Source organism: Amphiprion ocellaris, chromosome 4, assembly GCF_022539595.1.
Source record: "Amphiprion ocellaris isolate individual 3 ecotype Okinawa chromosome 4, ASM2253959v1, whole genome shotgun sequence".
NCBI classification, from domain to species: domain Eukaryota; kingdom Metazoa; phylum Chordata; class Actinopteri; family Pomacentridae; genus Amphiprion; species Amphiprion ocellaris.
Window position 1 is genome coordinate 29,863,492 of NC_072769.1, and position 17,713 is coordinate 29,881,204.

The 17,713-nt window shown below is 37.7% G+C and overlaps 1 protein-coding gene across 2 annotated transcripts; it reads right to left on the bottom strand.

Moving 5' to 3' along the window:
* Positions 1–11,054: 11,054 nt before the first annotated feature.
* On the bottom strand, positions 11,055–17,089 carry coq7 (coenzyme Q7 homolog, ubiquinone (yeast)). Of its 2 annotated transcripts, none has more exons than XM_035956894.2 (6): positions 16,898–17,089; positions 15,625–15,806; positions 13,841–13,955; positions 13,474–13,613; positions 11,784–11,852; positions 11,055–11,389 (listed from the first exon to the last, which is right to left on the bottom strand). In XM_035956894.2, the coding sequence occupies exons 1-6, from the start codon at positions 16,923–16,925 to the stop codon at positions 11,312–11,314; spliced, it is 612 nt and encodes a 203-aa protein (XP_035812787.2). In that variant the 5' UTR covers positions 16,926–17,089; the 3' UTR covers positions 11,055–11,311. The 2 variants fall into 2 exon arrangements, with proteins under 2 accessions (XP_035812787.2, XP_054866261.1); XM_055010286.1 differs by having other exon boundaries at positions 15,625–15,809.
* Positions 17,090–17,713: the final 624 nt, after the last annotated feature.

A 17,713-nucleotide genomic window follows, 5' to 3' on the forward strand; every position in this document is an offset into this window, starting at 1 on the left:
TCAGAAATATGTCTGTGAGATCGTATGCACCTACGCACAATAAAAGTGTAGCCTAAGGCCTATACTGAATTTGATCTACCGAGCTGAACAATTCTTCATTCCTTCAGTTGTCTTGAAGCAGGCACACCACCATCTGTCTTCCCAGAAATCAATGCAACAATCTGTTTAACAGATACCTCAAATAGCTGAAAAATGAAAGAAGTTGCTGTAAATCTATCACCGTTTCGCCAGAATGTCACGAACAGAGAAATGGCATTGCTAGTATTTTGTTTTTCTTTGATATGGGATTGGACAGAATGATACGTTTTTCAGAGCAGGCTTCAGATCAATGGATTAAAGTGAATTTGTGTTCTAGACTTTCAGTGATTCAACTCCCAGAGCTTGTCAAACAGTGTCCCTCTTAGATAAACCAGACTACTGCATACTCACACCAAAAGTGAGGCCGGACAATTCAGTTCAATTCAGTTTTATTTATGTAGTGGCAATTACAATTCAGATTGTCTCAAGACATTTTAGAGTCCATATGGCCTGAACCCCCAAGAGCAAGCCCTAAGGCGACAGTGGCAAGGAAAAACTTCCACACTTCTGGAGTCTAATACTTTTTTTTCTTACCTTTTAAAAACAAACATTTTGCAAAATCCATAAGGAGCTCATGAGACACGCTGAACTCACCCCGACAGACTCAATAGCTTGACCCCTTGAGCAGCACAGGAGGCATTCTTTCTCCCCTTGTGTTGTTATTTTTCACAGCCAGCCTCCAAGGTCAGGACACCTAAAACCCGGGTGGTCCGGGCACTTTGTCTGCTGAGCATGTGTCATCACCAGCCTCAAGAGCTGAGGGCCCGGCCGTGAGATGGAGTATTTGTCGGCTGACAGCTTCACAGAAGAATGAGCCAGAGACAGCAGGCATATGTTAGATTGTTATGCACACACTACAGCACCGAAAGGTTGTGACCCGCAGCTAACAAGATCAAAATTCAACTACATGATCAAACACAGTTATTGGATGAGTAAACTTTAGCTTCAAGACTAGTAAAAATCTGTATGTTGCAGCAAGAATAGAACTAACAAAGCTTTTTGCTATGCTCTGATCCATAACACAATCACACCTTGCAGGTCACCTTGTCATGTTGCGTGTAATTTGACAGTCTACAAGAGTTTCATTCTGAATCTGTGCTGTCACCAGCAGTGGAAGGCATAGCTGGTGGAAAGAGTGCTGTGATTAATAGGAGGTAAGAGTAGGGGTGGTTATTGCTAAGATTTTAACAGCATTACAACTTTTATCTTTTAACCTATACTGCTTATTGATCCAGTACTTTTATCGATATTCTTATCGGTACTTTTAGATTGTTTTTGTTTGTTTTGTTTTTTAAGAGAAAAAAACTAAACAAATTAAGAACCAAATATAAATGACTTTATGTTCTTACATGTACTAGACACTAATGTTGTGTTGATGGGAGGATCAGACCACTGTGGACAGTGTCAAGGGTTTTACTCAAAAATAAAATATTATATAATGTATTTCAATAAACTGTCCAGCATTATATCAGAAATAAAAGCTCCACCTAGAACAGATATTAAGTAAATGTTAGCACATTGTGCTAATAAAACCTTTTAAATTTTTTCACTTCTGAGTGTAAAATTAATGCAGGACTTTGACAGTATTGTTACTGTAATATTTTAATAGTTTAGTGAAGAAAACAGTTGAAGTACTATGGCACTAAAACAGGAAGAGTATAGGTTGTCATTGAAAAAAAATTGTCATTGAAAATGACATTAAAATGTTCACTTTTTTTTTTTTTTAAATCTTTCAAAATTCTGTTTTCAAAGACAACTTCTGTCCCTCTTTTGGCCTGGAGGGGAAGAGTCTGAGGGGGCATTATTTGCATATTATTTGCATAATGATGATCACAGAGAGCTATCCAGAACCCCCTGGTCGATGACTGACATGATGGCAAGTTCAGGCAACACAGCCATGCCTCTTTATGTTTTAAGATGAAAATAATTCATATGCATGTATTTTGAGGTTTCTAAGATTGTTACAAATCTTTATTTGATGTTTTAGAGGCGTTGATTTATTGACAGCTGTAGTTTGTGATGCAGTTGAACTGTACCATCTGATGCTTGCAGGGCTGTTTTATAGGACCACATGTTTTATCTGGATATACCTCATAAACAGGGATGGATGGGTTTATAGTTTTATTATTAACAAAGTAGATTAGTCTACATTCTACACACATAGCTGCTATTTGACCTCAAACATCCAGAGGTTTATTGTCTGCACAAACATAATCTAATGAACCAGATTTTAAAAAGTCTTGCCGAGATAAGGCTGCTCTTGGCGGCTACAGTGAGGCTGACGGTCCGGTCATCTGAATAGCTTATAGCTGGGACACTCACATCTCCGAAATTATTGGAGTAAATTATTAAGCAAGCTTTATCTTGATCATTTGATCAGAGATATGACATTTCTACAACTACTTTCTCACCTAAAATTATTTTGTAACTACTTTACTTGTCTGTAAAAAAAAAAATAAAAAATGAAACTATGCTCTGAATTTCAGACCGAACTCCATGTTCTGTCTGCTAACAAACATAGTGTAGCCTATCTGGTTGTTGAGGGAAGAACTACAAGTTCTGTAGCTACGTGATGAACTTTTACTGAATGCTTCCACAGATTGATAGTGTTTCTGCTCTGACATGCAAACAACTTGTCATTCTTGTTGCAAAGAACATTTTCTGCATTATCTGTAGTGAAGTTTAATCACAGTTTTAGATATTTGCTTCTCCTCCATCATCACCTGTGTGTTACTTACTTACTGTCAGAGCTTTTCAGTAGTCCAGTATTTAAAAATTTCACCCCATGGCTCAATTAGTTGCAGGGCTTGGTACCCATGCCTAGATAAGAGTGGCATCTTCCCAAGACACATGAAAATGAGTTTAGTGAAGAAAACAGTTGAAGCATTTCTTTTACCTCTAACACCAACATCCAGGAATAGAAAAACTGATAATAAAGTCCGACAGTTTACCTGCAGCCTCCAAATGGTGAAATCCTCTGTGCTGTGTGCTCTGAATGTGAAACTATGCTCTGAATTTCTGACTAAACTATATGTTCTGGCTGCTAGAAACATAGTGTGCCTGGTTATCAAGGAAAGAACTACAAATTCTGTACCTGATAAATTTTTACTGAATGCTTCCACAGATTGTGTTTCTGCACCAACATGCAAGCAACTTGTTTCTCCTGTGGCAGCAAACATTCTCTGCATCAGTAGTCCAGTATTTAAAAATTTTGCCCAGTGGCTCATTTAGTATCAGGGCCCGGTACCCATCTCAAGATAAGAGTGGCATCTTTCCAAGAAAACAAGCCTCAGGGAGGAGATCTGAGACCTGGCCACCGTATCACTGCCAGAGCACTCCATTTAATCAGTGAGGGCAACATACAGAGTCTTAGCGGGATGAGTGTAAAGCGCTAGGCCACTGCGGGAGGCTAGCAGGTGGGGCAAGCAAAACTATCCCTAAAACCAGGTGTTAAGAGGTCTTGCGTGGTAACCTTCTGCAAACTGCCAATGCATCACAGTGATAGATGGAGGAGGGGTCGATGGCAGGGATACAAGGTGTTGGATTCAAGGAGAGGCGGGTGGGTGTAATGGAAGGCATACAAAAGGAGAGATGACAAATGAATACATTTGGTGAGAGGCTGCAGCTCGTTGAAAACCTCACAACCAACTGTCCTCGCTGGCGTGCCAGACGCATCTTCATCCAGGCAAAATATGTACAGCATTGAGTTTGAATGCCACAACACAGTCAAAGATGTGCAAAGGACAAACAGGGAGATCAGAGGAGTAAAAGCGTTATGTCACAACAGCATGTGCAGATTTGTCCACTTGAAATCTTTAGGTTCATTAGGTTCTGGATCTTTCATATAAGTACAATTTCAGTCAGTTTGAGAATAAACAGGTTGGGAAAAGAATTGTGCAACTTAATATAAATGCTAATTTTTTCTAATGGATGTGATTTCGACTTGGGTCCTGCAGCCATAAGTTCACAGCCTTTGATGTTGTCCTCTTACCTAAGTGGGCCACTGGTTCTCACAGTATATGGATTGGTGGTAGTGGTGGTGATGGTGTGTGTGTGTCTGAAGTGTCTTTGGGGCACATGACACAGTGGAGCAGCAACGTGGCCTTGGAGTCATGCTGGATGAACCACCAGGCCTGTCACTACATTGATGGATACCAGCGAGGGTGGGTCACACCATGCTCAACAATAGGTCCTTCACATAAGTCCTACCACCTGATCGACAAACCATCGCACAACACCAAGTGGAAGCAATTGTGCAAAGCCCCATCCAATGCAAGAGACACACAAACACTTTGATGTGTGGTTGCCCATTAAATAGGATGGTTTAATCAAATATAGAATGGCGATGGGAACATGATTTTACATGATTTTGTGTAATTCATAAAGTAGACATGGAGATATTTTACAAGATACGTGGCAGTCTTGCTGGTGGTGTTAGAGGGGGAAATCAGAGGATCACCAGTCCGGATTTATCCATGAACAAACTTTCATAACAATTCTTTCAGTAGTTGCTGAGATAGTTGGATGTGGCACCAAAGTCCTCGACTGATTACGTGATCTGACACAAAAATGTTTCTATGTGACATTTTAGTTTAATGCCATGATTTTATTGCATATATTTTGCACAAAATTGAACCAAAAGTTTTGCCAGATTATTTTTTCCATCCAAATGCACAAAAACATTTGGATAAGTACCATGGTTTTGTTTGCAGTCCTATATGTTAAGAACTGAATTTGTTTGAAAGAAACAGATCCTACACGCACCTGCAAATATCTAAAACATGATCGAGGTATCTTTGCCATCATTTTGTTTGTGGTAGTTTTCTGCAAGCAATTTTGTTAAATTATATATGTGGAGAAATTGGAAATGTAGAAGTTTTACACAGATTAACCTTCCTAGAAGACTGACCTTGGTGTGTTGTTTCTTTCTCCTTAACAGTTGGTGGACAGCTCTGCACTGCAGGCCATAAATCAGAGATTCCAGCTCAAGTGATGTCAGCCCTTTGCATCGTGTTGTCGCTTCACACTATAAAGACATGTGGACACGTGGTCATTCTTTCAGGCCACACACCCCTCAGTCAGGTGCACAGTGTATGTCTTTCAGCACAAACATGTATTTGTGTATATCTCGCTATTGTAAAGACATGAAAAATATCAATGAATTAGAGATCAGAAATCCTTGAAATTCAGCAAATCTACCTATATTGTGCAGCGCAGTACTCTGAAGCATACGGTGACATCACACCACAGGTATTTATATGTACAGACATACCATTGAACAGTAAAAATGTTTACTATTTATAGAGTGTGACTGTTAATCATCCCATGCTGCTGCATGTGAATAGTTGACCTGGATAACCACAAGTATATGAAAAGCTCAGCTGAGTCAGTTTTGATCTAATGGCCCCTCACTTCTGAGAAACACCTTGTTAAATAGTCGAGGCAATGCAATCTTAAAAGCATGCGCGTGATTCATACATAAAATTTATGGTGACATGACAGTTAGCATCTGTGTCGGCTTTATCACCCTTGTCAGTTAACTGAGCTCCTCTCATCAGATTAATGATTAAAGCATCATGTTCCCCGAGTTCATGTCAGATAGTTTCATAGATATGGAATGCCAAGATAAAATAATCTTTTCCCCATTTTGATGGGTTTTAACTCATGAAATCCTCAGCAAAACAAGTAGAAAAAGCGAATTACAAGATAATTAATTTTGGTGTAAAGGGGGATTATGAAATGCAAGTGGATGCAGACCAATACCTTCAAGAAATAGCTTCCCATTTTGGAAAATTTCAGTGTCTGTTTGGTCAAAATTAAGCACCCTGTTAATCCGGCTCCCTTCACAGTTAACTAAATCCACCTTTCATGAACACTAAAAGCTCATTGATCAACCTGTTAAATATATAAAAACAGATACTTTTATGTGTAATAAAACCAAAGTATAAAAACATGATGTGTCACAGTACTTCTTGGCCAGGCACTGTGTATTCCTTAAGTCTGCAGTCCTGTGACAACCTCATGGTGATATTAGTAAAGGAGTCTGTCTTGAAGCGAACAGGCCGCAGGCTGCAGCTTCATATTTATCAGTCAGAAAATGTAGTGTATAATCAAACATACTATAAATTCAAGTGAACAGTGATTAAATCATGTACTATGTAATGACTATACATTAAACAATTGTAATATACTATAATATACTTCAAGTTAGGTTGATTTTTCTAAAATGTTGTAGAGTAAGCTGCATGAATGCCCAAGAAATCAGTTTATGGACTGAAGAGAGTAGACATGATTTGCACAAACTGTGTGGGCCTGCATGATTAAAGAATTACTTCCATTACATTAACTAAATAAATGAGCCAAGCTAGTGGCTTAATGAGTGTATAAAAGTACAGCAGAGCTTTAAGCTAATTGTTAACAATAGGATTGCAACAGTTACAGAATGGCGATGGAAACATGAAGGTCTGCACAAACTTGCTGGTGGTGTTAGAGGAGGAAATCAGAGGATCACCAGTCACGATTTTTCCATGAACAAACTTTCATAGCAATCCTTTTCAGCAGAGATGAGATGGTTGGATTTGGGACCAAAGTCCTTGACATGATCTGACACAAAACACCTCTATGTGGCATTTTAGTTTGGTTCCATTTTCTTTAATTGAAATACTTTGCATTATTCTAAAATTCTACGTGATTGAACCAAAAGGTTTGTCAGATTATTTGTTCCATCCAAATGCACAAAAATATCTACATGTGAGGTGAAACTTCACTTAAAAGTCCAATGGTCAACAGCTCAAAACATTATAAAAATGATAGTCTAGCATTCAGAAAGTTGGACAGTGCATGTGGAGCACTGAAATATAAGCAATGTAATATAACAGAAACATAAGCTCTTACAATAAAATGTACAAACAGAAGTATCTTGTGTCCTCAAGCAAAGCTATAATAAAGATGATGACTTGTCTTACAGCTCACATCTGGCTCTCCAAAAGCTGTGCATATATCAGGACAATTCTGCAGATTCCATCATTTTAAAATGACTCTGTAAGAGAAGAAATACATTTCACATTTAGTGCATTTACAAAACCTGAGAGACAATGTGCTGAAAGTTGCCTTCTTAAGTGAAGTCATAATTACATCCACATAACTCTCCTGTGCTCTCAGTGCCTCAGATGGAATTTATGCTACTTATCAGTAACTATAAACCCCAGAAAGGCCCGACAACCGTCAGACTGCACATATCAAAGCCAAGAAGTAATACCATCTGCATCCAAAGGACTTTATGACTTACAGAGACTTGTATTATTCGTGCTGCTCTAAAATTTACAACCGCAATTATTCACGGGTAGCAAGACAGTCCCAGTTTAGTTAAGTTTTATTGCTCTCTTCAAATTCTTGTTGCCAGTTTCTCAGTCAGCGTTTCAGCAGATTCCTTTGGAAGTGATTCTGAGAAAAGAACCTAAACAATGCATGTGAACTCCTGATGGTCACAGAATGGAGATCGGTGATGTACTGAAAATGTATTACATCTATAGCTGCACACTGAAGCTGCTTTAGATGGTGAGTTTAAGCGTTATTAGACTGCATCATCACTTCAGGTTTTATTTATCAGTAATTTCATCACCCAACATGGAGTTGCAAATGGAGCTGTACATTTGTTGCTTTATTTAAACAGTTGCTATAAAACTGTCTGCACTATTAAGCTGGGGCTCAGATAATGTATGATGATCTAACTTTGATGTGCAAAGCTGCTTGCTGTCTCATGTTGCTTACGCTTAGAGTGGGTGACCTCCTATTACTGTGAAAGGGAGTTTGAGGCCTTTTTTGTCATTGTCGCATCAAAACAAATAATTATATAACCAAATGCTACCATTGATTTAGTGTAGATAAGATGGTGAGAATGCTTATACATTTTTCTCACAGGGATTAGTTTGTATATGGAATAATTCTTTGCACAACTACAAAGAAAAGGGGTGAAAGAACTGAAAGATAATGAATTGGGGGGCCAATGCTCACAACTGACTAATTCTGATTAGCTGATGGACATTTAATGCACAACAGGACACACTAACATTAGGCTAATAGTTTGCACCATCACAACAAACATGGCAGGTTGTTTAACTTCAGTGGTTAACTGAGCTGACGGACGGTGCAGAAGATCCTATTTTTAAGGAATGGAGGCCAAACGGCACATTAACCCCTGAGGTCAGGTCTGATATGCAAACCCATCCCAGCTAAAATAACTCCTCTGACCTCATGCTGAGCAAAATAGATCTGCAAACTTGGGTTACAGCTCATCTCTCTGATACACTTTTAGTACAGCCATCGATGCACACAACAGGGACAAACGAAAGGAAAGGCCTCAAGAAAACACTTGTTGAATCCAGAGGGCAGTATAGGGCTTCATGTTGGGCTGCAAGTAGCATCAAATCGATGTAAAGTGGAGCAAAAGTTGGAGAAATTAGGCTCATACGTGGGAACCAAACAATGTAGTAAAAAGTGTAGGCTGCAACACACCTAATGGTAGAAGCTACACTTTATGACTAAAATTACACTTGTTAATTTAGGGGCACCATTTTCAGCTTGGCTGAGAAAATTATCAATTTAAACTAAGTCTCAAAGGGACTTTGATGATGATGTCATTTTTTTTTTTGTAGCCCGATCTTCTCTTTGTTCTTCGTTGTTTGTTCTCAAGAGCTGGTTCTATTCTTAAGCCCAGTTGCATTCCAGTGACTTTCCTCTGTATAGAAACTTTTCTAGCCAAATTCAAATCAGCATCTAACCAATCATGGATGTGTTCCTCCCAAGGGATGGTGTTGCACTTCACTGTCCAGGAGAAGTCAGAGGTCAAATACCTTTATAACTTACTCTTAGTTCATTTCATAAATGTACAAATCCAATTGTTCATTATTTATGATGATCGCAGTTCTGAAATAACACCGAATAAGTGATTAGAATGACACCAAACACGATATGGTTCTCATATGGTTCCTGAGATGATAATAAAAGCTGTAAACATAAGAATAAACTTACAGATGGTAGACTTTAGGCTATGTGAAGGTAAACTCATAAAATGGTTAAACATACAAGCACATACATTCAATAATAAGAAAAATAAGACCTAAGAAATACATATGCTTAGAGTGAAAAGTCTCTCTCTGCCTTTATGGCTGTGGTCTGTGACAGAGAGAAGGGGGTGTGTGTTTGTGTCTCGTGTGTGCTTCACAAACACTTTAGATTCAATGCGTTCTTCTTAGTTTTTCAAGGGATCGACCGATATGTTTTTTTAGGGCTGATACTGATCGTTGGGTGATCATGAAAGGCTTACAACCGATATTTGGAACTGATATACATTAGATGTAATGTTTTAACAGCATATGATAGCAGAGAACCCGTCATTCATAACTAGACTTCTACAATAGTAAGGGTGACTACAACTTAATATGTAAAACACAAATAGGAGTGATTAAATCAGGATGCTTTCATCAGTTTATGTGAGATCGACACAGATTGATAATTATCTCTCCAGCAGTTACGTCTGCTGTTCTTCTGTTTTCTTAATCTTTACTGTTTTGTGTCTTTTACTGCCCACTAAGGTCCAGATCTTAAAGCACTATTAATTATTGTTTTCCAGACACAGTTTCGGGGTCATTTGTGGCTGCCTTCTAACATGGCTGCGAGCCGTTAGCATCACCTTAGCCACTGTGAGAGAAGATAATTTCCTGGTTTGTGACAACAGCTTGTGTTTCTTGCTCAGTTTTAACTAGAAGTGTCTCTGCTTGAGAGACATTTCTAAGCCCACAGAGTGACTACAGACAGAGAGAGGAGGCTGCATCAGACCTGAAGTAGGGCAAATAATCGCTCAGTAATAATACAGATGCTGATAATTGGAAAAATGCCAAATATCGACCATTGTAATTGGCCAGGCTGATAATCAGTCTGTCCCTACTCCAGAGTTCCACCAGCTTCTCAGCTGAAGCTCTTCTGATAGCCCAACATCTTACAAGGCTCGAACTATTGTTTTTTTCCCTTTAATTTATAATAATATACTTCCTATATAACATATCATTTCTGTGTATTTTCTCAGTCATCCACATCGTGGTAATCCTAAGTCCTTCAGTAAAAGGTAACTGGACTTCTTTTTGGTTCTTGTAGATGTTTCAACTATCATCCTAAGCAAAAGTGTGGGGAAGCCTCTTGGTAACATCTCAGAACCAAAAGGAAAGTTAAGTTGCCTCTTACTGGAGCATTTAGGATTACATAATATGATGTTAACGCCATCACGCCCCGCTAGAGTCATGAGTCAAATCACAGGATTTCACTGAAGTCCTTTAAGCCCCTGCTACTGGCTGTAAATCACAGCACATGTACCCCCAGGCTCGAAAAGGCTAAATTAAGGGTAAAAGGGCTCTGGATCAGAACTCGGTGTACAGTGGGGACATACTGATACTGACTCAAAGGGGAATGGACATTTTGTTCAACCTGCTCAGCCTGATGAAAGGCCTAATAGATTAGGGGCCCCTGGACAAGCCTTTTGTCAATCCTTCTTGCTCGGTGACCTGATGTACTCACAACAGCTGTGTGAGGGCGCTTAGCAGTTAGGCCAGGATGACAAGTCATTGCTCAGCTTGATATATGAAGTATTACATGTGAAACAGGAGAGTTTGTTGAAAGGTAGGGAGATAGTGTGAGTGTGCTGGAATCAATACGCCCTTATCGTGTGTTCTGTATGTCAGGTTGTCTTTCTTTTGGTCAAAGGCAAGCGTAAGATCTTCAAGTAGACCATTGTTAATTGTAATTTTTAGAGGTACAGGAATACAGAAGAAACTTATAGCATGATAAGGACATTGGTAGGATGTTATGCAAGTTAACTGGGCTGTGTATTGTATAAACTCAGTGATTATCTTAATTCTAAATCAGTTATTTAATCAATCTTCTCATCAACATCACTTTCAGACAGGCAACTTCATACAGAGAAATAAAGCATTTACAGATCCATTTATTCCACCAAAGGTCACCTCCACCTTTGTACTTAAACAGAGTCCATCTATTATATACTGTAGCAATCATAATTAAATCCATTCAGGTAACAGTAAATGCTTGTGTACAACACGTTTAATCTGACAAAGGTACAACACATTGCCTCAAAAGGAGCAGAATTTGAACACAAATTCAAATTAACTCACAAAAAAAGGAAAAATTCAAAATATCAAAACGAACTGTTGTAAGTTCAGAATTAGATTCGTTGAGAAACATATATTGCAGCTTTGCAACCAAGTTGTATCACATTTTTCATTAGCCAGTATCCAGGTACCTAAAATGCAAGAAAAACACACTTAGATTGCAGATTTTTAAATAACTTGCAATGAAACTGTACAGGGGGCAAAGTAGGTTAACAAATCAATAGTGATATTTGTGTGTTTTGTAAATATTTTAATGTGGATTTAAGTTTTTAATGAAGTCAAAGTATTCAAACACAGAAAGCTGGGGTGGTTATGAATGAAAGCCAATAAACAACAAACATTACAAAGAAAAAGAAAACAAAAGGAACATCATGCAACACAGAATCAAACATTTTTTTTCCTATATGTATATTTAAAATGGTTGTTCTAAAAGTGATTAATTCCGCAATTTTAAAAAAAATTACATGTTTGCCTGAACATGATAATGTGTGTTTATCTCAGCAGAATATTATAAAATACACTTACCATTTCAGCATCATGCTCCAGTCCTGTGTCATGATGCTCCATCTCATCATCTCTAAATTCCTTTATCACCTATCAAAATATATCCCAAAATGATTCATTGAATTAGCAAACGTTTGTAGATTTCCCTGCATTAGCACTGTGCTCTACTAGACAAAAGTCTCAAGCTTTTTTGACTCAAGTGACAAAAGTCAGCATCAAACTAAGTTTTTAAATTATGTGTGTAAGTCATATTTATTCATGTCTCATCTATACACGGTGTTCAATATGATGTGTTCTTTACACATTGAACCCATTTTCAATTCAAAGTAGCTGCAAATGAATAAGACATGAAACTTTGAGCGTAATATGATCAGACAACGTAACAGATGCAACGCTCCGTTTCAAAGGAGGTCCGTGTTGATGTGTTGAGCGCTGGTTTGACCTATCTGGAAAATATCCAGGGCGGTATGGTCACTTCAGCTCTGACAGTATGCGTGCCAGTCACATTCATAATGACAACCCTTTGATAAAATGCCAAATCTAATCCATGAAGAATTAGTGCTGTCATGTGTTATTGCAGCTACTGTGGCTTGTGGAAGGTGTCCAAACTAGAAAAGATATAAATGATATATGCAATACACAAACTGATGACCACTTGAAGTCAACAGTTTAGTAAATATAGCGTGCAAAATATCCTGAGTCTGATTATCTTGCCTGCACACGCTGGAGCAATCAAAGCTTAAAACATATGAGGCAAATTCTCAACTTATGATAATTAATGATTCAATAATTACAATGAAAATGACTTGTGATAAGTAGAGAACTAATGAAGCATAGTTTTTTTAAGCAACGCTCAAACTACAGATGCAAGATAATGTCAGTTTTGTTTGAAAATGTCACACAGAAATAGATATGGCATGTTTTATACACAGGTAGTTTTCTCATTTTGCACAGTGAATGTGCATATTTGAAACGCATTATATTTCATATCCGCAAGTGGGTCATCACAATAAGAGTAGGTACATTATCGTGTTAATTTCAGAACAGGAGAGGCTTGATGTTCTCTTCATTTAGGTGGAAAAAATATGTGAATATATCTATATATGCAAAAAAATATCAGCATATCGGATATCGGACAACACTTTTGTCTAATTTGGAGAATACTGAAGTCCAGTTAACATAACTGGATGCTTTAAAGTTATAATTATTTTCTCAACTAAATGCTGAGGCACATATTTTTACATTGTGCTCACATACAAATTGAAAAGGTTGGAATTATATTGTGATCACACAGGCTTTCAGCTTCACAGAGGTGCAATGTTGGCACAAGACTCAATAAATACAGTAATTTAGAACACTGTTGATGGATGTGTTTCATTAGTAATGTAAGTAAATGATGGAAAATATGCAGAAATGATGGCAGCGGGTGACAGTGCAACAATCATAATGTATGCCAGACTTAATTAACATTCAACTTGGTTTGTAACAATAACTTCATTCCCTATCGTGGTCCTCAATTTGTGGTTATATTTCCACTGCCTCTGCTTAAGAATTTAGTGAGGTAAAAAAGTTTCTCTGAGTGTGTGTTCGTTAACGTCAGGGCCAGATAGTGTAGACATGTTTCACTGCGAAGGTTAATGCACTGTCTGTGATTTTGTGTACAAAGTGAAAAGACTGGGCGAAGTTTCAGAGACGACAGCAGCTGACTCACTTGTAACAGTTCAGTGTATCTCTCTGGATCTTTCTCCATCAGAGCTCTTATCTGGCTGTTGTAGTGCTCTGAGATACTCTCCTCCACCGCCACAGTGCACGCCATGGCCCCCTCTTTACCCAGCAGTGCAGTGGATGCCCCTAGAGCAGATTTAAAATGAAAGTTTAAGAAATACACACTCGAAATTTAATAAAGAAACACCCAACTACATATTGCTCATGCACTTAATAATACTTGGGTCAACTTCTAAAGACTGAAGCAAAGACACAGTTAAGGATTGAATCATTATTTTCTCTTGCATTTGTTTCATTCTTCAAATTTGTCTAATCATTTTGTAAAACACTGTATGTTTGTGTGCTGTACCAACCTAATGCAAACCCAGCAATGTTCCACAGTGGTAACAGTGCTGTGGGTCGAACTCTGTTCTCAGAGAGAATTTCATTGAATTTCTGCAGGTGTTTCTTTTCTTGATCCCACATTTCCTATAGAAAAACAAACATTTACATGGAGGATGAAAAATCATGCAGTAAAACACACATATTTATGTACCTTTTCTTTTTGTCAATCACAATAAAGCAATCAAACAAGCTACAGTGCCTTTGTGTATAAGTTTAAGCTTCTGGAATCACTGTTGCCACCTAAGACACAGTTAGTGCCCCTCTTGCTGTCTTTCTTTCACAGCTGACCTTGCAAGTACCTCAGCTAATTATGTTTACTCCTTGTTCTGTCTTGTTCCCTGTTGCTGTTAGGACCTACTTTTCTTGTTTGTTTTTTCATTCACAGTACCTCACTTAAATCCAAAAGATCAACCACCACTGACCTGCTGAATACAGATTTACCTGCTATGTTACTTTTGACTTAGTTTAAAAGAAAATGTTGTTTGAATAACTTTAAAGTCCCTCTCTGGTAGTTGATTGAACTCCTAAAACTCATTCCTGTTACACAGTAGTAGAAGTTTACTCCATGAAAATGACCCACTCCTACTTTATAATGGTTTAAATGTAACTCTGCACTATGCATTCTGAAGAACATAAAGCCCCACACAGCAAGCTGACAGGTTTGGTTCCATAGGTTTGTTACGAAAGAGCTGAAGTCTGAAGCTGTGTTTTTGAAACTTTCAGGTGGAAATGCTCAGCCATGGTGTTGACTGCTATTTAACTCATAGTCCCCCAAAATATAAAAAACACCATATTGACTTGTTAACTGACAACTAGAGCTGCACAATATATTGTCGGAGCATCAACATTGCAATGTACACAATAGTCATATCGCAGGAAGCAAGATTAAATAAGGCTAATATACAACAGAAGTCTGTCTGATACTCTGATTTGAAGGTTCTTGGATAGTCTATTTATTGCATTTTGCACTCTTATAATACTCTATATTTATTGTAAATACTGCCAATTTGCACCTTATTGTAAATATTAAAATTTTTATTGCACATTTCTGTAAATACCAGCATTTTAGGCAACTTAAGCTACCAGCATAATTTGCAAGTTAATGCTCTTTTGTATATTGTTCATCTATTTATCTGTCTGTCTATCTGTCTATCTATCTATCGGATTTTTTACTTTATTCACAAGACAGAGTTTGTTGACATGCAGGCTCCACATGTTCACAGCAAATGAAAAAGGAACGGGAGAAAAAAGTTAAAAGAGAGACCTGTTTTTCAAAAACAAAACACCACATCAGTTGTATGGAAATATCTGAGCTACAGAAAGGAAGTTGTTAATCAGAAACTGGTCTGCAGTGTTGTCCAGTTGTTCCGCTGCCTAAGGCCACATCATTGATTTGCTTGATCATTTCAATCAGCACCTGAAAGCCACCATAAATGGAGTTGTTGCTTGCTCAAAAAGAATCAAAAGGAACCTTTTTATTGTTAGGTTTCTCTGTTTAAAACTTGTAAAGTATCCTCCCTACTATCTGAAGTGCTTTAAGAGCATATGTTGTGAATTGGAGCTATATAAATAACACTGCATTCAAATCTAGTCGTGCTGGTTACACTGTTCCCATGATTATTGGGTATTAAACAATGTCCAAATATGCTGGCACTCAAAAGAATCAGTGCGAAACGTTGTCGAGTGAAGGTTAAAGAATGTGTGTGATTTTACAGATCATGCAGACAGTGCTCAAGCCGGTGTGTGTCCATACCTGGATGAGAGGCCCAGATTTAGATCGACCCAACACTGCCATCTGGCCAGCGTAGATGCGGTTGGCACCGTATTCACCTGCATGGTCCACACGCACAATTCGGTGCAGCATTTCCTTCTCTTCGCTGTCAAGTGGGGTTGGAAAGATACTGTAAGCACGAGTGCTCTGCTGCAGAACTGGAACTGCTGAAACAAAGCAACACATCATCAAGGTTCCAAAGCCAAAACATTTAAAACCACAAGGCACTTTTTAATTGAAATATAATCATGTCTTTATTGCTTGTAGAGTAGATCACTGTGATGCATTCCTTTCTGGCCTGCCTAATGAGACCATTTGATATTTGCAGCTCATTCAAAATACTGCTGCTAAAATACTGACAAACACCAAGAAGAAAGAGCACATTACTCTGATTCTTGGATCCTTGCATCGGCTTCTGGTTAAATAAAAAAGAAATAAAATTAAAGCCCTACTTATTGCCTGTAAGTCTCTGAATGATCTGAGATCAAAATATATTGAAGATATGTTTGCTGAAGCCTGGTAGGTCAAATAGTGGAAACTGGAGTTCATACAGACTAGATGAAATGACGTTTAGTTAGTATGCTATTTCCCCTAATATAATTATTTTTTAAAATGAGCTAAAATCTTCTTTTCCCTAATTAATCAGTTGTATTTTATAAATTCTTGTCTAAACTGTCAGTAGTTTTATTTTGCACTTTTATACAATACATTTAATTGCAATTTATTCATCATATATTTTCTCATCCATCTCTTTTATTTTTTTACAGCTTTAGTACATCAGTAATTATTCAGTAAAATGTGTGTGCACTTTACCTTTATCAGTACAGTTTTTTTATTTGTATAATATAATAAATCAAATTTTACCTTTTAACATGTTTTAATTCTTACCTTTGCCTATAAGTCAATTTAAATAACCTCTGAATGTGACAACATGCAACATAAACAAATTTGCTGGCTAGTTTTTTTTATTTTTTTATTTTATTTAACTTTTTTTTCTGCTTAGAAACAACCGAAATGCTGAGCTTATGAATGAAACAGTGGTGCAGACATGAAGTTACCAAGAGAGTAAACTGCAAAATGTCCCACGTAGCGGTTTATTTTTAGAATAATATTAACTTTAGCAAAAGAGAAATATATTTAACATTACTTTTATATACACATATAAATGCTATGTAAAGATACACAGTGTGCAGGTTAGGTAAGTGTTTTTAGCATGTTAGCATTGTAGCACTTAGCTGTCAGACTCGCTGCTTACCTCTGCATTTTAGACACTGACGAATCATCGCTGGACTGACAACCTGAGACCAGCCACAGAAAGCTGTGTGTGCGGCTCTGTGCGTGGAAGTTAGTAAAATATCCGTGTTATCAAAGAAACAGCAAAATGTGTGCCAGCTGACATTGAACGTCAGGGGTGGACGTGGCGCACACTTGTGACGTCACCACGCTGAGCTCAGCTCCGCCAAACTTCTTATTTCTGAAAGCAACTCAGTGGGTAAAATACGTTTTACTGCAAGAATAACTGCTTTAGGGGTTTTTCGTGCTTTGTTTCAACAAGATGCAGATTTCAATTTTTATTGGAACAAATTTGTTTCTAATATTTGCTGGGAAAAGGTTTGTCAGCTACTACATAGGTTCCTGATAAATTACTAAGCAACTGAGATTTCATAATAAAAGTCAATACCTGACGAGACTGACAAGGACAATAAACCCCAGTTATATTTTTTGCAAAGCTCATACCCATGTTTATACTGGGATTTCACCTTTTCCAGAACTGCTCCTATCTAAAAAAAATAAATAAATAAAAAGGTTCCAAAATATCTTTTAAATAACTTCCAATTTACCTCATAGATCAGCATGTTGTCTGTTTATTATTAAATTAATCCCACATTTTGCCCTAATGAAGAGTCTAAGGGAATCTGCCTTTGTACCTCAACAAGAACTGCTCACCTTAAAGGGAACAGCCAACCTAAATGGACTTATTTTGTGTTGTGATTTTGTTGAAGTATGTAAAACACAAATGAGCCAGGGAACACATTTTGACCAACTAAAGACACAAAATTATCAACTGGCT